The sequence below is a fragment of the Pelodiscus sinensis genome, chromosome 3, assembly GCF_052426305.1.
Source record: "Pelodiscus sinensis isolate ZL-2025 chromosome 3, ASM5242630v1, whole genome shotgun sequence".
In the NCBI taxonomy this organism is placed as follows: Eukaryota; Metazoa; Chordata; order Testudines; family Trionychidae; genus Pelodiscus; species Pelodiscus sinensis.
Window position 1 is genome coordinate 164,019,579 of NC_143054.1, and position 18,368 is coordinate 164,037,946.

Here is an 18,368-nt window from a genome sequence, read left to right on the forward strand (position 1 = left end):
TTAAAGAGAACTCAATGGTAGGCCTTGGAGGCTGAAAGCTTGTCTAACTGCAGAGCAGGAACGTCTGTGGTACTTTCCACCCCACATCGTGCCTTGCTGGTGTGCCTCAGCCCACACCTCTGGAAGAGATAGGGAGTCACAGTCAATTCAGTCCTTGGCTGCATCGCTGAGCAAATAGCCCCATGCGGATGGGAATTTTTGTGATCTGCTTATCCAGGGCCTGAGCTTCAACTGGTAGAAATCAGCATAGGCCAACTAAGCAGTTATAGGAGAGAGGTCTATAAAGTTATGAATGGCATGGAGGGAGTGAATACGGAAGAGTTATTCACCCCTTTGTATAACACCAGAAGTAGGGGGTCACTCAATGAAATTATAGGCAGCAGGTTGAAAACAAACCAAGGAAAGTTCTTCACACAATGCACAGTCAACCTGTGGAGCTTGTTGCCAAGGGATGTTGAAAAGGCCAAAAATATAACTGTCTTCCAAATGAAATTGGTAAGTTCATGCTGGATAGGCCCATCAGTAGCTATTAGCCAGGATAATCAGGGATGCAACCTTATGGTCTGGGTGTCCCGAAATCTCTGACTGCCAAAAGCTGGGACTAGGTGACAGGGGATGCGTGTTGTGATAAATTGTCCTATTCTGTTCATTCCCTATGAGGCATCTGGCATAGGTCATTTTCAGAAGACAAGATACGTGGCTGGATGTATCAGACTAATGGTCTGACCCAGTATGGCTGTTCTTATTTCCTCTGCTGAATGCACTGGAACAGACCCTCAGAGGGGGGAAATCAGCATAACTCCACTGCAGTCAGAGGATCATTGCCAGCACGCACAATTTCTCTCCATCAGGCCATTGACCAGCTTTGAAGGAGTGAGCTGCTTGCTGAAGGGATGTGTGTGTACCCATCCCATGAGAGCCCTATTTCTTGAGATGGAGAATTCCTGACAGTTTTGTCCAGCATTTCCTTTATGGTGGAAGTTCAACTTGAGTTGGGTACCATGCAAAATACCCAGACATGGTTTTATTTTATTGCAATCCACTCTTTATAAATTCTGGGTCTATGCAGTCACTGAATCATGGAAGTGCTTGCCAGGTTAAGTGTTGTGGAGTAATTTGGAGCTCTGAAATGCGCCTAGTACTGTATTATACCAAAGGGAGTCCAGGGGTCAAAGACTGGGGAATAAGGACTATTCCTAGCTATGTTGTTGACTTGGCTGTGTCAAGTCGTTCACCCTGTGACTTAGACTGGAATGGCAAGCCTAAATATTTGGGATAATTCAGAGAAGTATCTGGATATTTGGTTGCTCCTGTAAACTGAAACTGTGCACCTTCTGAGGCTGGTCACACATCACCTGAGACTCCATCCGCGATGTAGGCTTTTGTGGTGCTACGTGGAAGGCTTGCGAAGATGAGTCAGAAAGTGCCGTCCATGTGGAGAGCTGCAGCAAAGGAGTAAAAAGGCTAGGGCTGTGACTGTTGGGGTGGGGGAGAGGATGAAATGGGCCTACGGGATGACAAATAGAGTGGTGGGAGAGACCTGTAGGTTGCAGAGGAACTGAGAAGGGGACATGGAGTCAGAGCACTAGGAACAGGGCCTGTGAGGTCACTAGTTGGATTCTGGGAATGAAAGTGATCCATGAGGTTGTACAACAAGATGGAAGGAGAGGGAGATGTGGGTAGCCCCATGACCAGTGATCCCTGTAAGCTTGGGAGGCCACCCACGAGAGATTCAAATGCCTTCCAGTTGATTAGCACACATGCTCACAGCATGTTTCTATTGGTGGTGCACATACTAAAATTTATTCCACATATGGATGGAAAAAATTAGAGGGACCATTGACCATGGCTAGTGCTCCTCCACCAGTACGCATCTGTTCGCCAGCTGGAGATAAAATTGGAGATGATGGGCATTTTCCTTGATCACTGCACCCAGTGCTGCTGCAGTTGTTTCCAGGCTCTCAGTTGCTTGCAAAGCTTGTGAGAACCTGTCTCCCATTCGCGCTCACAGTCCACAGCGGAATCCTCCTCCGTCCGTCTACACCTCGTGTCATCCTATGCCCAGTTACCACACTTGGCATCCACAACCAAGGAAGTTTGTCCAGAAGCAAGCGCACCGTGCCAGTGGCCTGGTTATACCAGGATGATTAATACTCACATTGCACTGTTAATTTTGATACTCTATAAATTCAAAGGATAATCTTCTCTGTGCCACACGGCTTGGCTCCATGGAATTGCACTGCCCTGGGCTAACACGGAGCAGAGAATAGAGGTCACACACAAGCACACGCCACGTGCAAGACAATCGATCTCCTTGCTCTGCAAGTTCCAGGGTCAACCTCAGAATGGAACTAAAAGTGAGTGTGTCAGGCCCTGGCAGTGTGGTTGTGTGGGGGATGGGAGGAGGTGTGTGAAGTCCTTCTCATAGAAAGGCGACAAGATGGCATTGTCACTTAAGCAGAGTACTGACAAGTGTGCAGGGAAGGGGGTGGAGTTGTAATTGAGAGAATAAGGACCAGGCTGTTTCTTGTCCGTGCATGGGTGTGCTAGGAGATTCCGCCTTGTGCCCTCTGCACAGGGACCAGGCATAATTGTAGTCCCTGCCCAATGGGAGCTGCAGCTTGTTAGTTAGTACCCCTGGGACACTGTCCCCCTCTGCTTCAGAATGGATTAGAGCAGATGAGCTGTGACCCTGCTTTGGCCAGTGCCTAGGAACAGTGTCCAGAATGCAGCTCTTAGTTTGTTCTCCGTGGGAGGGAGCTGCACAGGTTAGCCATATTGCCTTCAGAAGCATGCCCTGCTACATGCATTGCCATTTTAATTTCATCCCATGCCCTCTGGACCTCGGATTATTATGCCGGCTAAATCAGGGCCCAGAATCAGATCTCTCAAAGGCATTATAATGTGCCAAAAAGAAGGGAGGAAAAGATTTATCTTGTAGGATGGCATCAGCAAGAACCCAGATCTGGCACCTTTCCTGCTTGCCCAGGTTTATGGGTAACTGAGCATGAAGCATCCATTGGGCCTCTTTGAAGATCTTTCCAAAGAAGTTCACGTGTTGTCTGGTTGCACCTTTGTAGCACTGCTAGTTGCCAGCTAACAACCCCGCAAAGACATTTGCAAGCACTTGGCAGGGTTTTTTTTTCCCTTCTACAAGGACACAGTTGTGTTTACGTGACCTTCGCAAACTGAGCTGGCCCTGTACAGCATGAAGTGGGTGCAGGGCAGCTCTTAGCGGAGGCAGGCAAAGACCCAGACAGTTCCATGACTTTACAGAAGGGTGTGAGGAAAGGGAAAAGTCAGCAAGCTATCTGTAAACATTAGGGACAGGACACAGCTGCAGATTTCAGCTCTGGATCTGAACTCCCTCAAGCAAGCGAGTGTTTGGATCTGGGATTTCATCCCTAGTTCCAACAGAGGGACCTGTGTTTACATATAGCCACAGTTTCATGGGAAGTATTTTGGATACTTTCCCAGACTAAGCTAATGTGTAGGGGTGCAGGGAAAAGATGTTGGAGGATGTAGTTTTGTCTTTGTAAAGGGAAATATTCTTTGTCCAATCCTGATACTCGGTGCAAACCATCAGTGCTCCAATGAATTTAATGGGGCTATAGCAATTTACCCTGCCTGAGGCTCTATATTTTTGCAAAGTGCCTGAAGCAAGTGAGTAAATGATAGGAAACTACTTTTCTGTGGATCAGCACATAGACCTTAGTTGACTAATCCTCACCATACCTGTGGAGTAGGGATTAGCCCTGTATTTTACAAATGGGAAACTGAGGCATGAGAGCAGTGCTGTTACTTGCTTAGTCCCACACACCGAGTCCATGACAAAGCCAAGACTAGACCCCTAATTCCTCACCTGCAGTTTATGAATTTACACATCAAAGTTGAAAGGTCACCAGTGTTTTGTGACAGCCTTGCAGGAGTGACAGGGAGGAGAAAAGGAACTGGCATAAACACTGTGCCGGCCAGTGCAGCCATATGGATTCAGGCAGGATTAACTCTCCTCAGTTTTTCTGCAGGCTTCTTTGCAAGCTGTGGCTAGGGAACATCCTCCTATGCACCTTTGGTCCTGCCCATTTATGAGGATGGAGCACAGTCATGGTCTTCCTTTGCAGGGTCCCGCTGTGGACTTATTCCTTCCCACACATGTGGGGTGTGTGTCTCTCATATGAGCATTTATATGCTGCTTTGTATCCCAAAGGACTTTACAAATGGACCTACACATTTCACCCACGACCAAGAGGCAACAACCTCTGGTGTACAATGAATTCAGCAGTTATTTAATAGACCACGGCAACACTGTGCAACCATGTAGATCAAGAAGAAACGAGGACTCCTGTGTCCAGTTGAAACTGCAAAGGAAATGTAGGCTGGCAGAGTGTGGAAGTTAACCCACATTTTCATTTGGCCAGGAAACCAGGGTGAAGTGCCTCAGTATTAGGACAAAGACTGGGAAGTTATTAGGTAGTCAGGACTCTGGTTTTCCATCAGCTCCAAAAGATTGCATCTCCAGCACAGCATCCTGAAGCAGTGTGCTATGGCATTGGCTTCATCCTTCTCTTTCCTTGAGTTTTCCTGGGCAACTAAGCTCTGCAATCCTGAGCACAAACACACCACCTCTTTCCCATTTCACTTTTCCCATGGTTTTTTCTTCCTCCCTAAGGTACAGTTCAGGCAAGAAGCCAGTTTGCAGGGCAGCTGCAAACTCCTCTGCTTTCACAGAGGAGCTAATCTGATGGGCTCTGGAATTCTGAATTTCTTCCTTAATTTTGAATCTGCGTAGTGACACTGTCTGCCTTTGGGGGCCCCAGATCCACTCATCTTCAAGACTTTCTCTAACTGATGTTTAGTTAATGTGTTTCAAGCTGGGTTTCTTATTTATTGCATTTATACAATGCTGGTAACAATCTGTTGTTGTGGTAGAGATTTGCAAGAATGTACATATGGGAGGACAGCCGTCTGAAGGAGCAAGTGTGTCCAGTACACACACACACACACACACACACACACACACACACACACACACACACACACACACACACACACACACACACACACACAAGGGCGTGTGTGTGTATGTGCACATGCAGATTAGGGAGTAATGCGATTGAGGCTCAGGGTACAGCTACATTGCACACAGGGGTATGAATGAACAGCTCTTGCTAGCTGCACTACAGCTCACTAAAGGCACGTCTACACAGCAGGACTAAACTTGAAATAAGCTACGCAACTTGACCTTATTTCGACTTTTGGCGCTGTCTACACAGCAGTTATTTTGAGAGAGAGCACTCTTCTCCCCACTCCCCTTACTCCTCATACAATGAGGGTTACAGGAGTCAGAGTACGCAGTCCTCCAGCTCAACGTTATTTTGACATTATGTCGAAATAATGGCTTGCTGTGTGGATGTGGACTATGTTATTGCTGCTGTGTAGACATAGCCTAAAACAGCTGTGATGCCTGTGCAGCATGGGCTTTGGTACCAGTTGCTTAAGCCCAGTCCCCCCCGGTTACCTACTCACTTGCACTTCCCGTGCTGAAGTCCATGCTGCAGCATCCTCACTGCTATTTTGAGTGAGGTGGCTAGAGTTGGGTTAGTGCAGGGATAGGTATGGAAGCTGCCATTCATGCTGGCGCCTGCTTTGTCAACATTCTGAATGTCTTTACTGCAGAGTGAACTTGAGTTGCCTACATGCAAGTTACTCCTCTTGGGCTAGCCTCCTTGTAGGGAGAAGTAGTGACAGAGTGACTGAAGTGCTGCATAAGGTGCCATCGTACATGAGGTACCTGATACCAGCTGATAGCTAGTGTGCCCTGTAAGCTGTGTGCTTGTGCAGCCACTCAGGAGAGATTCAGCTACTGCCCAGCTTATCAGCAGTTAGGTTTGTGTTTCTCCTGGTGGTGCGCATACACGTGTGCCTCGGTGCACATAAAATTTATTCTGCACAGGGATCGAAATGATAAGAAGGACCATTGACTGCCAGACCAGGAGAGTTGAGTTAGAAGCCTCACCCCGCTCAAGTGAAGGCTTTTGTGTGTGGCTGGGACTCGAGTTAGGGCAACGCTGCAGGGAAGATGAGCCCTGTGAGTGCATGCATATCCCAATATCTGGGGGCAAGGTGAGCAATCATGGGGAGTGTGCGCATGCAAGTGTACCTATGCACATGAATATGTGGGAACGAGTGTGCACATGCGAGTGTGCAGATGAGTATACAAGTGAGCATGTGCAAGCAGGTGGGCTTGTCTGGCTGCCTGTGTGCAAAAGGGTGTATCAGAACAGGAGTGGGTCCAAATCAGTACGTGCCTTTCTGTCAGCAGCCAGCCTTGGTGCATCTCAACCTGCACTCCAGCTGCGTAAATAAACTGCTTATCCCATTAAGGCCCCTGGTTAATGATTTCTGCAAGGTGCATCCATATTAGGCTGCAGCCTTTGTGAGTCTCTCCACTGCCCGGAATGCCACTGCAATGGTGGCATTGCCCGGGAGCAGCAAAGGCTGAAGGTTTGCCTGCTAAGGAACCGCCCCAAGAATCAGGATGGGGTTGCACAGCAGCAGGTGCATGGCGAGCTCTGCAAAGACCTGCCAGTACAGGAATGACTTGGGTCTCCTTCATCAGCAAAAGCCATCTCGCCTCACCTTTGTCACAGTGCACAGCTAGATGCCAGAGGGAGGGGCAGGGCTGTAGGAAAGATCTCCCAGGGAGCTCAAGGCACTAGGTCAGTGTTTCTTAAACTGTGTCCATTGGTGTGCTGCGAGGCAGTTGGACATGTGCCGCGGAGAACAACAGAATTCAAAATGGCTGCCCTTAAGGAGGCACGTGACTTTTTTTCTTAGTAACTTCCCTTGACCCTTTTTTCCTTCTCAATAGCTTTCCCCCCTGATTCTTCCCCACCACCACCTTTTTTTTTTTTTTTGCTCAACAAAAAATGATTGGTGTTCCTCAGTCTTAAAAAGCACAGGGAAACTCTCTACTACTGAGGGTGATGTTAAGCCCTGCTGATTGCCTCCCAGAGAGGAGGACTGCCAGGGGGGAGAAGAGAGAGATGCCCACATGCTGCGACTCCCCCCCCCACCCCCCCAGCCTGGCCAGTAGGAGCATGGGAAGCTGAGTGCCAAAGAAAACACGAAAACACCAGCTCTGCAGGAAGTGCAGGTGATAGCAATTCAGGCAGTGGTGCTCTTCCCTCTGATCCACTACAGAGTTCATGGTGCTAAGGGGAGCTGCATGGCAGGAGGGGCCATCCTTTTGGGTTTGAGCATATGACGTTTTAAAAGATACAATGGCAGTTCCTGTAAGGATACGGGGAACCTAAATACATTTCAGTTACAGTAATTCCATGCACACCAAATGGGAAATGGCTGCCCAGGAAGGAGTACTGCAGAAAGGGAGCTGGGGGTCATAGTGGAGTACAAGTTTAATAGGAGTCAGTAGTGTAACACTGTTGCAAAGAAAGCAAGACAAAAAGTAATTCTTCCTCTCTACTCCACTGGAGTATTGTGTCCAGTTCTGGGAGCCACATTTCAGGGAAGATAAACTGGTGGAGCCCTGCAATTCCATGGATATCTGCAGGTATCCTTGGATGTCAATTGGATATCCGTGAGACCGTGACTCATTTTTGCAGATGTAGATACAATTTTTGTATCCACATAAGCAGGGCTCGAGAAACTATAAAATCTGCTTGCCTGTGGCGTGTAGATTTCAGCCACGCGCCCCATTTACCAGCGGCGTGTGCATGCGCAATGCGGCTCTTGCGCATGCACAGTGCGGGGCTGGCGAGTGGCTTTCGCCGCCATTTGTCATGCCCTGCACATAAGGCTCTCCAAACTGGAAAAAGTCCAGAGGAGAGCAACAAAAGTGATTAAACTTCTAGAAAATGTGGCCCGTGAGGAAGGATTGAAAAAACTGGGTTTGTTTAGTCTGGGGGAAAAGAAGACCAAGAGGAGATGTGATAAGTTTTCAAATACATAAAAGTCTGTTACATAGGAAGAGGGGAAAAATAGTTCTCATTAACTTCTCATGATAGGACAAGAAACAATGGGCTTAAATTGCAGCCAGGGTGGTTTATGTTGGGCTTTAGGAAAAACTTCCTGTCAGGGTGGTTCAGCATTGGAATAAAATGCCTAGGGAGGGTGTGGAATCTCCAGCATTGGAGAGATTTAAGAGCAGGTTAGACAAACACCTGTCAGGGATGGTACAGATAATACTTGGTCCATCCATAAATGCAGGGGACTAAATGACCTGTTGAGGTCCCCTTCAATCCTGGGATTCTATGACTTAGTCTCCCCTGTGGTTTCAGTTGGATACAATATTCACTTCGGGTATGTCTACACTACCACCCTAGTTCGAACTAGGGTGGTTAATGTAGGCATTCGAAGTTGCAAATGAAGCCCGGGATTTAAATATCCCGGGCTTCATTTGCATCTTGCCAGGCGCCGCCATTTTTAAATCCCCGTTAGTGCGGACTCCGTGCCCGCGGCTACATGCAGCACAGAGTAGGTAGTTCGAATTAGAAAGCCTAGGAACCCTCTGGTGTCAGCATTATCCTGTCCTCCTTACCTCCCCTCTTAACTGCCTCCTGTTCCCTGGGCCACTTCCCAGTGACTCTCACCCTCCTGGCCCCTGTATCAAGAGACCTGGATACCAGGCTGGAGGCTCTGAATCCAGCTCCACTGAGCCTGCCCGGTACTGCTCTCTCTAAGGTGCTTTTCTGGGAACCAGTCCTGCACCCCGCCTAGTCAGGACTCAACTGCCCTGTGCTTTGCTGAGCAGCTCCTTATAACCAGTGCTGCCCCAGCAAGCCACCTTTTGATTGGCTCCGTCTAAGAGCACTTTCTTCATTGGCTGGGGTTCTGCACAAGCTCCTGGCAGCTTCCTTTAACCCCTTCCAGCAAGAGTGGGGCAGCTGTCCCATTACAGAGTGACACAAATGTAATATTATTTATTATTGTTTGATTATGTCATATGTGATAGATATGGTAAACAGCTCCTGCCCCAAACAGCAGCTGGATATGCTGGACAGGCTGGGTAGAAGTCAAGGCAGAAATGGATCAGTTAGAATCAGAAGCCTCCCAGGAACTCCTCTTTTCCCCCCATATCTTTTCCAGCTTTCTCGTCTCCGCCACTATTCTTGTTCTGTGCTGTGCTCCTCACATTGGGTTCCTAAGGCTACGTGTACACTGTGGAGCTATTTCGGGATACTGCTGCATCTTAAGAGAAAGCCTGTTATATAATGGGCTCGCTATTCTGACATCCCCGTAAACTTCATGGCACAGGGGTTAAGGGTCGTTTTGGAATAGCGCCTTATTTTGAAATTAGCACCAAATTTTGAAATAAGCTATTTCAAAATTACCTCGAAATAAGCTATGAAATTTGCATAGCACAAATTGCGTTGTTTATTTCGAGGTCAGGGGGCTGTGTAGATTCACCCTATTAGGGCAGTATGAAGGCTGCTTCATGCAGACGTGGACCCCAGTGGTACTGACAGAGCTACCCAAGGCATGCTAAGTTTTGTGGATGGCTTTTTGTAGGTCCTCTGGGCCCCTCTCTCCCTGGTTCTTTCTCTTGCTGCCTCTTCTGCTACCCATCAGAAATCAGCTCCTTTCAGACACTTCCCCCAATCCCATCTGGCATTTCAAATTGGAGGGCACTGCCAGGTCTTTGTTCCCTTCCCCTCTTAGCACTGATGGGCAGCTTCTCTGGTCAGGAGAGGGAAAAGTCTGCTGATTTATTCTGCCCCCTTAGCTCTGAATAGGGGTTGCTATGTTACCCTCCAGCTCCAAGCCCTGCCGGAGCACTCACCATATAAAACTCACAGCAGGAGTCTATTGAGAAGAGGCTCTTAAATCTGCCTCTCTTGTTTCTCATTGGGCCAGCCACCGTGTCAGGGGAGATAGTAGGGTGTTATCTGCAGGTTTGAGCTTTGAGCAGAACTGATGCCAGGCATAACCTTGGCATCTTCTATGCTGATGGACCACCTCGATTTGGGGATCAGGGAGCAGCTGTGCATGCAAGGCAGGGTGCACACGTGCTTTGGTGTGGATTTCCTTTTATAATAAATCCTCTCTCTTGGGCACATGGCAGCTTAGTGGCAAAGCTTAGAACAGAACCTAGAAACATGGACAAACACACACTTGCCTCCAGTCTCTGCTCCCATTGCTACATGGGGGCAAATGCTGCAGGGGCTGGATGATATGGCAGACTTTTTTCCCATCTCTAAGGTGAAATGACCCTATCCACTAGCACAGCTGGCAGGAAAGCCTGCAGGGAAAAGGTGCGTCCCCCTGCTGATCCCAAATTAAAATTCATCAGGGCAGGGGAAGATGGGTTGAGGTCTTCCATCCCTGCATGGCGACCACATCTTAGACATGAGATGACCTTGAGGTGTCAGAGGGGACAACAGAGCTGCTAATTGTTTCTAAACTTGCTGATCCCTCAACAAAAGGGCGTCCACCATGGCTGGGCAAGTAACACTTGCATTCAGGGCAAGCCCTTGTTAGGGGATGCAGAAAAGAGACAGATGGGAGGTTGGAGCCAGCTCCTGGTGCACCCAGTCTGTGGGCCAAATGTAGAGTGTGGTGGCCTTAGGTATAGCCCACAGCTGCCCTCCCTCCCAGCCAGACACTGCTCTCCTTGACGCCCAGAGCCGATGCCCAGTGATGTCAATGGGAGCAGTATGGGACTAGTGGAAGAGGACCAAGAGGTTTCTGGCCAGGAATGCAAACCACAAATGACATTATCCCAGACCCAGGCGTAAACAGTCTGTGGGGCTACACAGGATTCCCGCCTGCATGCTCTGCCATCTCCTGGTGGTGCTGTTGGATGCCCACTTCTAGCCAAGCTGGAGAAGATGTCACGCTGTATGGGTGGATTTGTTGCTACCACCCCCTCAGAGGCCAAAGACCTTTGTCATTTGCAAGGACAGGGCTGAACACCAGATTGGCTGGAAACAGGGTGGGTTGGAGCCGTTTGCAGCTCACTCTGTGCTGTGCTATCGCCCAGGTTCGGGGGGATTAAGGCACCTGCTGGGATGAGTGGGACTTGTGGGCACGCAGTGTGAGGGCAGGATTTCTAGGCATTATATTACTGCAGAAGACGCCTGGCTGTAAAGGGAGTGGGGCAGCAGGAACGGGGCACTCTGCTACACTGGTGCCAGGAGAGGAGCCGCTAGCTGGGAGAGTGGAGAAGAGGGTAGCAGGTAGGAGGCGTGTGCAGGGCAGCGTTGAGGGTAGGGTGGGATGGGGAAGGCTGAAGGCCAGAGGAAGAGTGGAAGTGGAGAGCTGAGCAGGGGAGCATTGCTGGGAGTGGGGGGCCAAGCCGGGACTGCGTGGGAGTAGGAGCAGAGCTGCAGGAGTGTGGAACAGAGAGTAGGGGGTGGGGATTTGAGATCTTTCAGGGTAGTTTATGTAGCTGTTATAGAAAACAACAGTGAGATGCAAAGGAGAGACTGTGCCTCCCTAAGATGGGTGATTCTCCATCTCTAACCCAGCCCCACCCCTGGCCAGTGGTGGAGTTGGCTGAGCCACAGGTCCCATCCAGCATTGCAAAGTGTCTCCCAGGGAGAAACTTAAAAAACAACAACTGGTCCTGCAGCACCTTAGGCTATATCTACACTACCAGGTTATTATTCCTCTTCACAAGCAGGAGTTGTTATTTCGAAATAACAAGCTCTTTATTTTGAATAACAGGCTTGGTAGTTATTATTACTATATATTGGTAGCATAAATAACAAACCTTGTTGTTTTGAAATAGTCTCTTAGGGCATGTCTATACTGGGGAGTTAACAAAAATGGAGATGGTAGCCTGAGCTTTTGTGAGCACAACCCACTTCTCACCTTGCTCCATTCATTTGAAGAAGTGGGTTGTGCCCACAAAAGCTCCTGATACCATCTACATGTTTTGTTAGTCTCTAAGGTGTTGCAGGACCATTTGTTGGTTTTTCAGTTTTTTCAGTTACAGGCTAACATGGCTATCCCTCGGAGACTTCTGAACATGCCAGGGAGTAGGTTTCCATCCTGTGGTGCCAGACAGTATCACGGCAGGGCCTTACTCCTGCACCTGCCAGGCTGGCGGGGTGGAGCAGGGGGGGCAGTCTGTGGGGCCATGGTACAAACCACGCTGTGAAGCCCTGATGTGCGATCAATCCGTAGGGCACCAAGTGTACACCAGCCAGGCACTAGCTATTCTTTGAAGGCAGTGTGGTTTATTTTGGGACTGCACTGTCGGCTGCGTGGGACAGACTCTCTTAGTTCTGCAGATAAGATTGGCTCCATTGGTCGCCACCCACCCACTTTCCATCCTGGGCTGTCTTTATAACTTTGTGGGTTATTTTATTTCCTGTTTATTACACCTGGTTCATCCATGTGGAAGAGCTCCCTTGGGGGAAGCCTGCACAGTGACACAAGTCTTGGGGGCAGGGGCGAGGGGGTGGCTCACTTTAGCCTAGAAGGGCTGGTTGCCTGGATGGCTCCATGCCAGGTTTAAAATCTAGACAGAGCATGATTATTAGACGTGCTGAGCATCCATCGCACCAGCTGATTTTCTGTGGGTGCTGCAGATGCTCAGAGCTTCTGAAAATCAGGGGCATACAGAGGAACCTGCCTATAGTGAACTGAGATGGGATAAGTCCTGGAGTGAGGGAGAATGTGAATACAAGAAGTTTGTGTGCAAACTGTAATCCCAGTGAGTCAAACCTCCCCAGGGAAAGAGTGAGGTGGTTCTGGGTAGGAAGCAACTTCAGTAGTAGTGATGGGTGTGGGTGTGGGTGTGTGTGTGTGTGAGAGAGAGAGAGAAAAATATGGATTAGATAAACTAGAGGGCTACGTCTACACTGGCCCCTTTTCCGGATAGGGCATGTAAATTTCACGAGTCGTCGTAGGGAAATCCGCGGGGGATTTAAATATCCCCCGCGGCATTTAAATAAAAATGTCCGCCGCTTTTTTCCGGCTTTTAAAAAAGCCGGAAAAGAGCGTCTAGACTGGCCCCGATCCTCCGGAAAAAGTGCCCTTTTCCGGAGGCTCTTATTCTTACTTCAAAGGGGGTCACTCACCACCGTAGCGGGGGTCCGTCGTCTGTCCCCGGAATCAGTCCATTCCGCCCGCACAGGCCTCCGCTCACGTGGCGTTTCCCCTCTGGAATCTTCTGGTCGCGTTGCTCTCTTCGCCACACTGCCCTCCGGCAGTGCCCAAGTCACTCGCTCTGAGCCCCCCTTCCGGGGGTTTGGTGTCTCTCCAGCAGGCCTGTCCGCAGGCCTAGCAGGCTGGCCGGTTGGCTGTCCGAGCACCCTGGCCCAGCCTGACTCTCTAGCCCTGCCCTAGCTCCAGAGAGCGTCCTGCTCCCTCGGCAGCCAGGCTCACACCCTTGCCGCAGGCCTAGCAGGCTGGCCGGTTGGCTGTCCAAGCGTCCTGGCCCAGCCTGACTCTCTAGCCCTGCCCTAGCCCCAGAGAGCGTCCTGCTCCCTCGGCAGCCAGGCTCACACTCTTATACTTCAAAGTAAGAATAAGAGCCTCCGGAAAAGGGCACTTTTTCCGGAGGATCGGGGCCAGTCTAGACGCTCTTTTCCGGCTTTTTTAAAAGCCGGAAAAAAGCGGCGGACATTTTTATTTAAATGCCGCGGGGGATATTTAAATCCCCCGCGGATTTCCCTACGACGACTCGTGAAATTTACATGCCCCTTCCGGAAAAGGGGCCAGTGTAGACGTAGCCGAGGAGATAAATGGTAGGTGATGGGATCATCCAGAGAGGTAGACAGCAGAAAGCAAGAGGTGTGGTGGATTAGAGAAGAAAAAGAGTAGAGAGATATTAGAGGTATGTGGAGTAGAATAGATTAGAGGGAGAGTTTAGGGAGCGAGGAGATGTGCTAGAGAGACATCAAAGACCAACATCAAAGAGATGAGAGAAACTAAATGAGCGATTTGGGAGGGAGAAGATAGAGATGGGTCAAGGGTCCAGAGCATGGATCCAGATCCCTAGTGTTCCAGGGTTTTGGTTCTGGGCCATCTCTAATAGATTAGGACTGAAATACCAAAAGCTGCTTATTTTGTGATGATAAAATGTAGCTCCTGCAAGTTCCCAGCCACTCACTACTCATCAAATTAAGTTCATTTGGCCCTAGCTGTGATGCCTTGGAGTTGCTTGACTTTTCAATACCCCTGACTCTGATTGCATCCTGTACATCCTTTGCCCTGTTTCTCACTGCTGCATTATTGAACTACTAGCTGGGGCCAGAGGCCCTAATTACACAGGTATCCAGTTGCCTTCAGTCTAGCGACACAGTTTTTTGGGGAAAAGAGGGAATAACTTTACTGTTTGTGCTGTTGTTCTTAGCTGTTGGTGTGGGCCTCTGACACGCATTGCAGCAGATGTGATTGTATCCAGGAGAGGGCAGTGGGATATGTACCTGCTTTCACCTGTTCTCTGTTTGCGTGAGCACTGACACATTCCTTTTGCCTTTTCTTTTTCCCCTACAGAATGTCAATGGGAGCCGCCCACCATCTCACTTAGTATACGACCCATCAACCTTTGCCTTCCGTTCCCTCAGCACCTTGAAGCCCCTCAGTCCAATAGCTCCAGTTGAAGAACCATCATGTGCCTACTGAAGGAGTTTCTTCGAAACCTCAGGAACTGTTGTACCCACCCACCCTTCTGGCAGGGATGGGATGGGATGGGATTCAGGGTGGGGACAGGGGACATCTTTGCAATAGCAATCTCTGTGGGAGTGGAGAAGCAGGTGGCTTTGCACCAGTGCCCAGTTTCACTTCATTCGTGATGAAATGAGCAAGTCTGCTTCCTAAGCTACTGTGGAGCCATGAAGATGGTGCCAGATACATGGACATGTCAGGTGTATTTAGTCCTGCAGGGCTAGCAGAGGAGACTGGGCAGGTTGCTAATGCATGCCAACCAGAACTGAGTCGACTTCTCTCCAGGTGCTCTGCTTTCTCATGGTTTGCTGTAGAGCCAGTTGCTTCCCCCAAACTGAAGTGTTTTCAGGGCTGGAGACAGAGGTTGCCTAGGACACCCTACAAAGCGAATGGGGCCTGCCTGCAAGGTTGTTGAAATGATGCTCGTTTTAAGCCCTGCTGCAGCTGAGGGGCCCTGGGAATTGGGGGTCTGGGGTGTGAATGTAGAGTCTGTAGCTGTCTACTCTGATCATTCTGCTGTTGGGGGATTGGTTTAACCCAAAGATGGTTAAAATGGGCAGGCAGAGATTGCCAGCGTGAAGGGAATCCCCATGTCTTCTGATGGGCCTTGCGATGGGAAAGGGAAGGTCTGGTCTCAGTTAGACCTCTGCTTTCTGGCCTTATGCTGCAGGGCTAGAGAGAAAAACTGAGCAGGACGGGGTGTTCTTGGGGCCTCTCTCCACTGGGGCTGTGCCTGCCCTAGACGTGTTGTGGAGTTTGACATCAGGTACCTCCCTGTTACTGGCCCAAGAGAAAGTTGAGTTTGGTGACACCAGCCATGTTCAGCAAAGTCCAACATGCTCTCTGGAAAGCCTGCTGAACCCTCAATCTGTCAGTGCCTCGCCAATGGTGCTGTGATGAATGATGAGATCCCTTGAGTCTGGGCACACCAGCAGAGCCAATGCCTTCAACCCAGGCATGACATGTGGGGTCTGTTGGAAGGAGCTCTTGTTGTCAAACCACAGCAGTGTCCCGATGCTGCCCTTGCTGTGACTAGAGGATTTCAGGGCTGCAGATAAAGCCCCTTTCACCAGCATTAAATAAAGGGCATTGGCTGGGTTTATTCTCTGGGTGCTTCTGTGGGGAACGAAAGCCCCAGTGGCGACTGGCAAGGCGTGCTCATTTCAAAACAGATCTCGCTCCTAGTTGATCGTCCTTCCTCCAGGAGGGGGGATTCTGCTTATATCCTCTTCTAATGCTGCATGTGATCTTCTATACCTGCTGCCGGATCAAGCTGGAGCACTGCGTGGTGAGAACTGTCATCACCTCGGGCTGCACCTCCTTAGGAAAGATGAGGGCAGCTATCACTTGGCTCCCTCTTCTGCATATTAGGTGTGGGCCTCCAGCTGCCAGCATGGCGCTCGGCTGGGCAAGGTTTGGGTGCCCCCATCTCTTACGACATCGGTTGGTGCTGCTGGAGTCAGACCCTGAAGGGCGCCTCATTGATCACCCAGCAAGGTGATATGTTTTATAGGAGGGGCCGTGGGCTACCGTCCCTTACGATAGTCCCCAAAGTGGGAATGGAGAACAGAGAGTTCCTGTCAGTATCGTTGCCTTTCTTTAGTACTTTTGTAACGTTTCTCTCGCTTTTCTTTTTCAATCAATAGAAGAATAAAGTTAAACTTGAACAGCTCATATGTTCCCTCCTGTTGTTGAGCTCGGCTCTTTGGTATTTAAGGCCTGGGTATGCTTACGGAGGGGTTGGAGAAGGATATAATTGCTGAGGTAGTGCTGCCTTCTCCAAATATTCCGCAATTATGAGTCACACTCCGCCCAGCCAACTAATCAGGAGATTGACTTAAAAACTGAATATATTCATGGGGCGGGGGTTATCTGCTTTTGGTTTCTGAGCCTGAAGGGTGTTTTGGGGTAATGTTCTCAAGCTTGTCTTAAAGACAAACATCCAATATGGTGATTCTTGACATGGTATCAATCAAATACAGTTACAATAATCAAATAAATAGCTTGCATGTATACAGCTTCTTTCAGTCCTGTGGATTCCCAAGTACAGTACCTTGTACCCAGGGTTCATGTCATGCTGAAATGGGGGTAGGAGCTTGATGTGTGAACAAAGCACTTTCTAGCTCTAACTGGCTCAGCATAGCTTCTTGTTGGCTCCCCCTGATTCCTGAGTTCACACAGCTTCAGAGTGAGCCCTTCCTCTGTCGCACACAGCTGAGGGGGAAGAAGGGTTGCTTGTGGTCGAGTAGCAGGGCAGCGCCTGTAACTTCTTTTCCTAGCCCTCGCCCCTGCTACTGGTGTATCTGGCTGGAGACATGCAGGTGTTTCCCCTTAGAGCAAAAAGCAGACTGCTGAGCTTTTGCCTGGGAAACAACTGATGCTGTGGCCCAGAAACACACCTTCTGCTGCTTCCCCATCCTTGGGGAGGCAGCTGGGGACAGGGGAGCCAGTGTCTCACTGATCTTGGTGGGGTGACTCGATATCTAAAAACAATTAGTGGTCCTGTGGCACCTTAGAAACTAACAAATACAGATATATATGGTATCATGAGCTTTTTTTGGCAAAATCCACTTCTGATGTGCTCATCTGATGAAGTGGGTTTTGCCCATGAAAGCTCATGATACCATATATTTGTTAGACTCCAAGATTCCACAGGACCACTTATTGTTTTTAAAGTTACAGACTAACACGGCTACCCCCTGAGACTTTTTACCATGAACATCTGTGACACAAGAGGCAAATGAGGCCCAGGGCATTGTAAAACTGGGCTGTTGTATGGATCTGACCAGAAATCATATTAACTTTATCTGGCCGCATTTCCAGGGCAGAGCTTGAGGTAAACAGCTGAGCTTTTGGATGCTTTTCCAAATCACCACGCCTTTTGAATTTCATCTATCTCTACGGAAACCTATTTACTATCCATCTGACTGCCCAAAGTCCTTCCTAAATACACTGAGCCATGTCCCCAGACCACTTGCTGCTGGGCTTCAGTATAAGTGGTGTGAGTCGCACGTGCTGTAGGAATGTCTTTGTCCTCATCGACACCTGAGGAAACGTGGGGTGTTTGAAAACCTGATCTAAATGCCAGCTCATGTTCCAGCCCAGTGCTCTTGCTCAGAACCCACCCATAGGCATCTTCACATCTAAAACAGGAGTAAAGCTTCAAAGCCAGGGATTTACTGCAGTCTGTAGCCTGGGGCAGTGAAAGCAACAGCAGGCCCCATACAACTAATTGAAACGCAATCATGCCATCCTAGAGGTCTGTCACCTCTGGCCTGCTTGCTGGCGTTTAGGCATTGGCTACACTTGCCTTGTGTGCTGCAAGTTTTCAGTTGGGGAGTGGGTTTAGGGCTGTTGTGTATGTGACCTTGAGCAATGGGCTTATAATTATTGGGGTCACTCACTACTCCAAACTCCTAACATGCCAGCCACATGCCCAGTATACCTTGTCTTGGGAGCAAGAGCTATAGGTGCTTCAGTAGCTAGGCCTTGAAGGGGCTAGGCGTGGTGGGTCCCAGTAATCACTCAGACACATGGCTGGTGAAAGGGCATCTTACTAGAGCTGGCAGGAAAGGAAAAGGTTGCAGCTGTCTTAGATACAGAGGCTTAAACAGGAACAGTGCAAAGTGTGCAACAGCAGTTCCTGTTCAGGTCTCTGGGGAAGCCCAGTTGAGTCAGGGCTGTTTAGGCCTGATGCTTGGGGTGCCTTCTCCAGGCTAATTTTTATT

The 18,368-nt window shown here is 49.3% G+C and overlaps 1 protein-coding gene across 5 annotated transcripts in view; it reads left to right on the forward strand.

The window, feature by feature from the left end:
- Nucleotides 1–16,314, forward strand: part of LOC102444426 (uncharacterized) — an 81,973-nt gene extending 65,659 nt beyond the window's left edge. For all 5 annotated transcript variants that reach the window (XM_075925380.2, XM_089777492.1, XM_075925383.2 and 2 more), the window contains one exon: nt 14,470–16,314. In XM_075925380.2, coding sequence (XP_075781495.2) covers nt 14,470–14,598 — 129 coding nt within the window. In that variant the 3' untranslated portion in view covers nt 14,599–16,314. The remainder of the gene's footprint in view (nt 1–14,469) is intronic.
- The last annotated feature ends 2,054 nt before the right edge of the window (nt 16,315–18,368 follow it).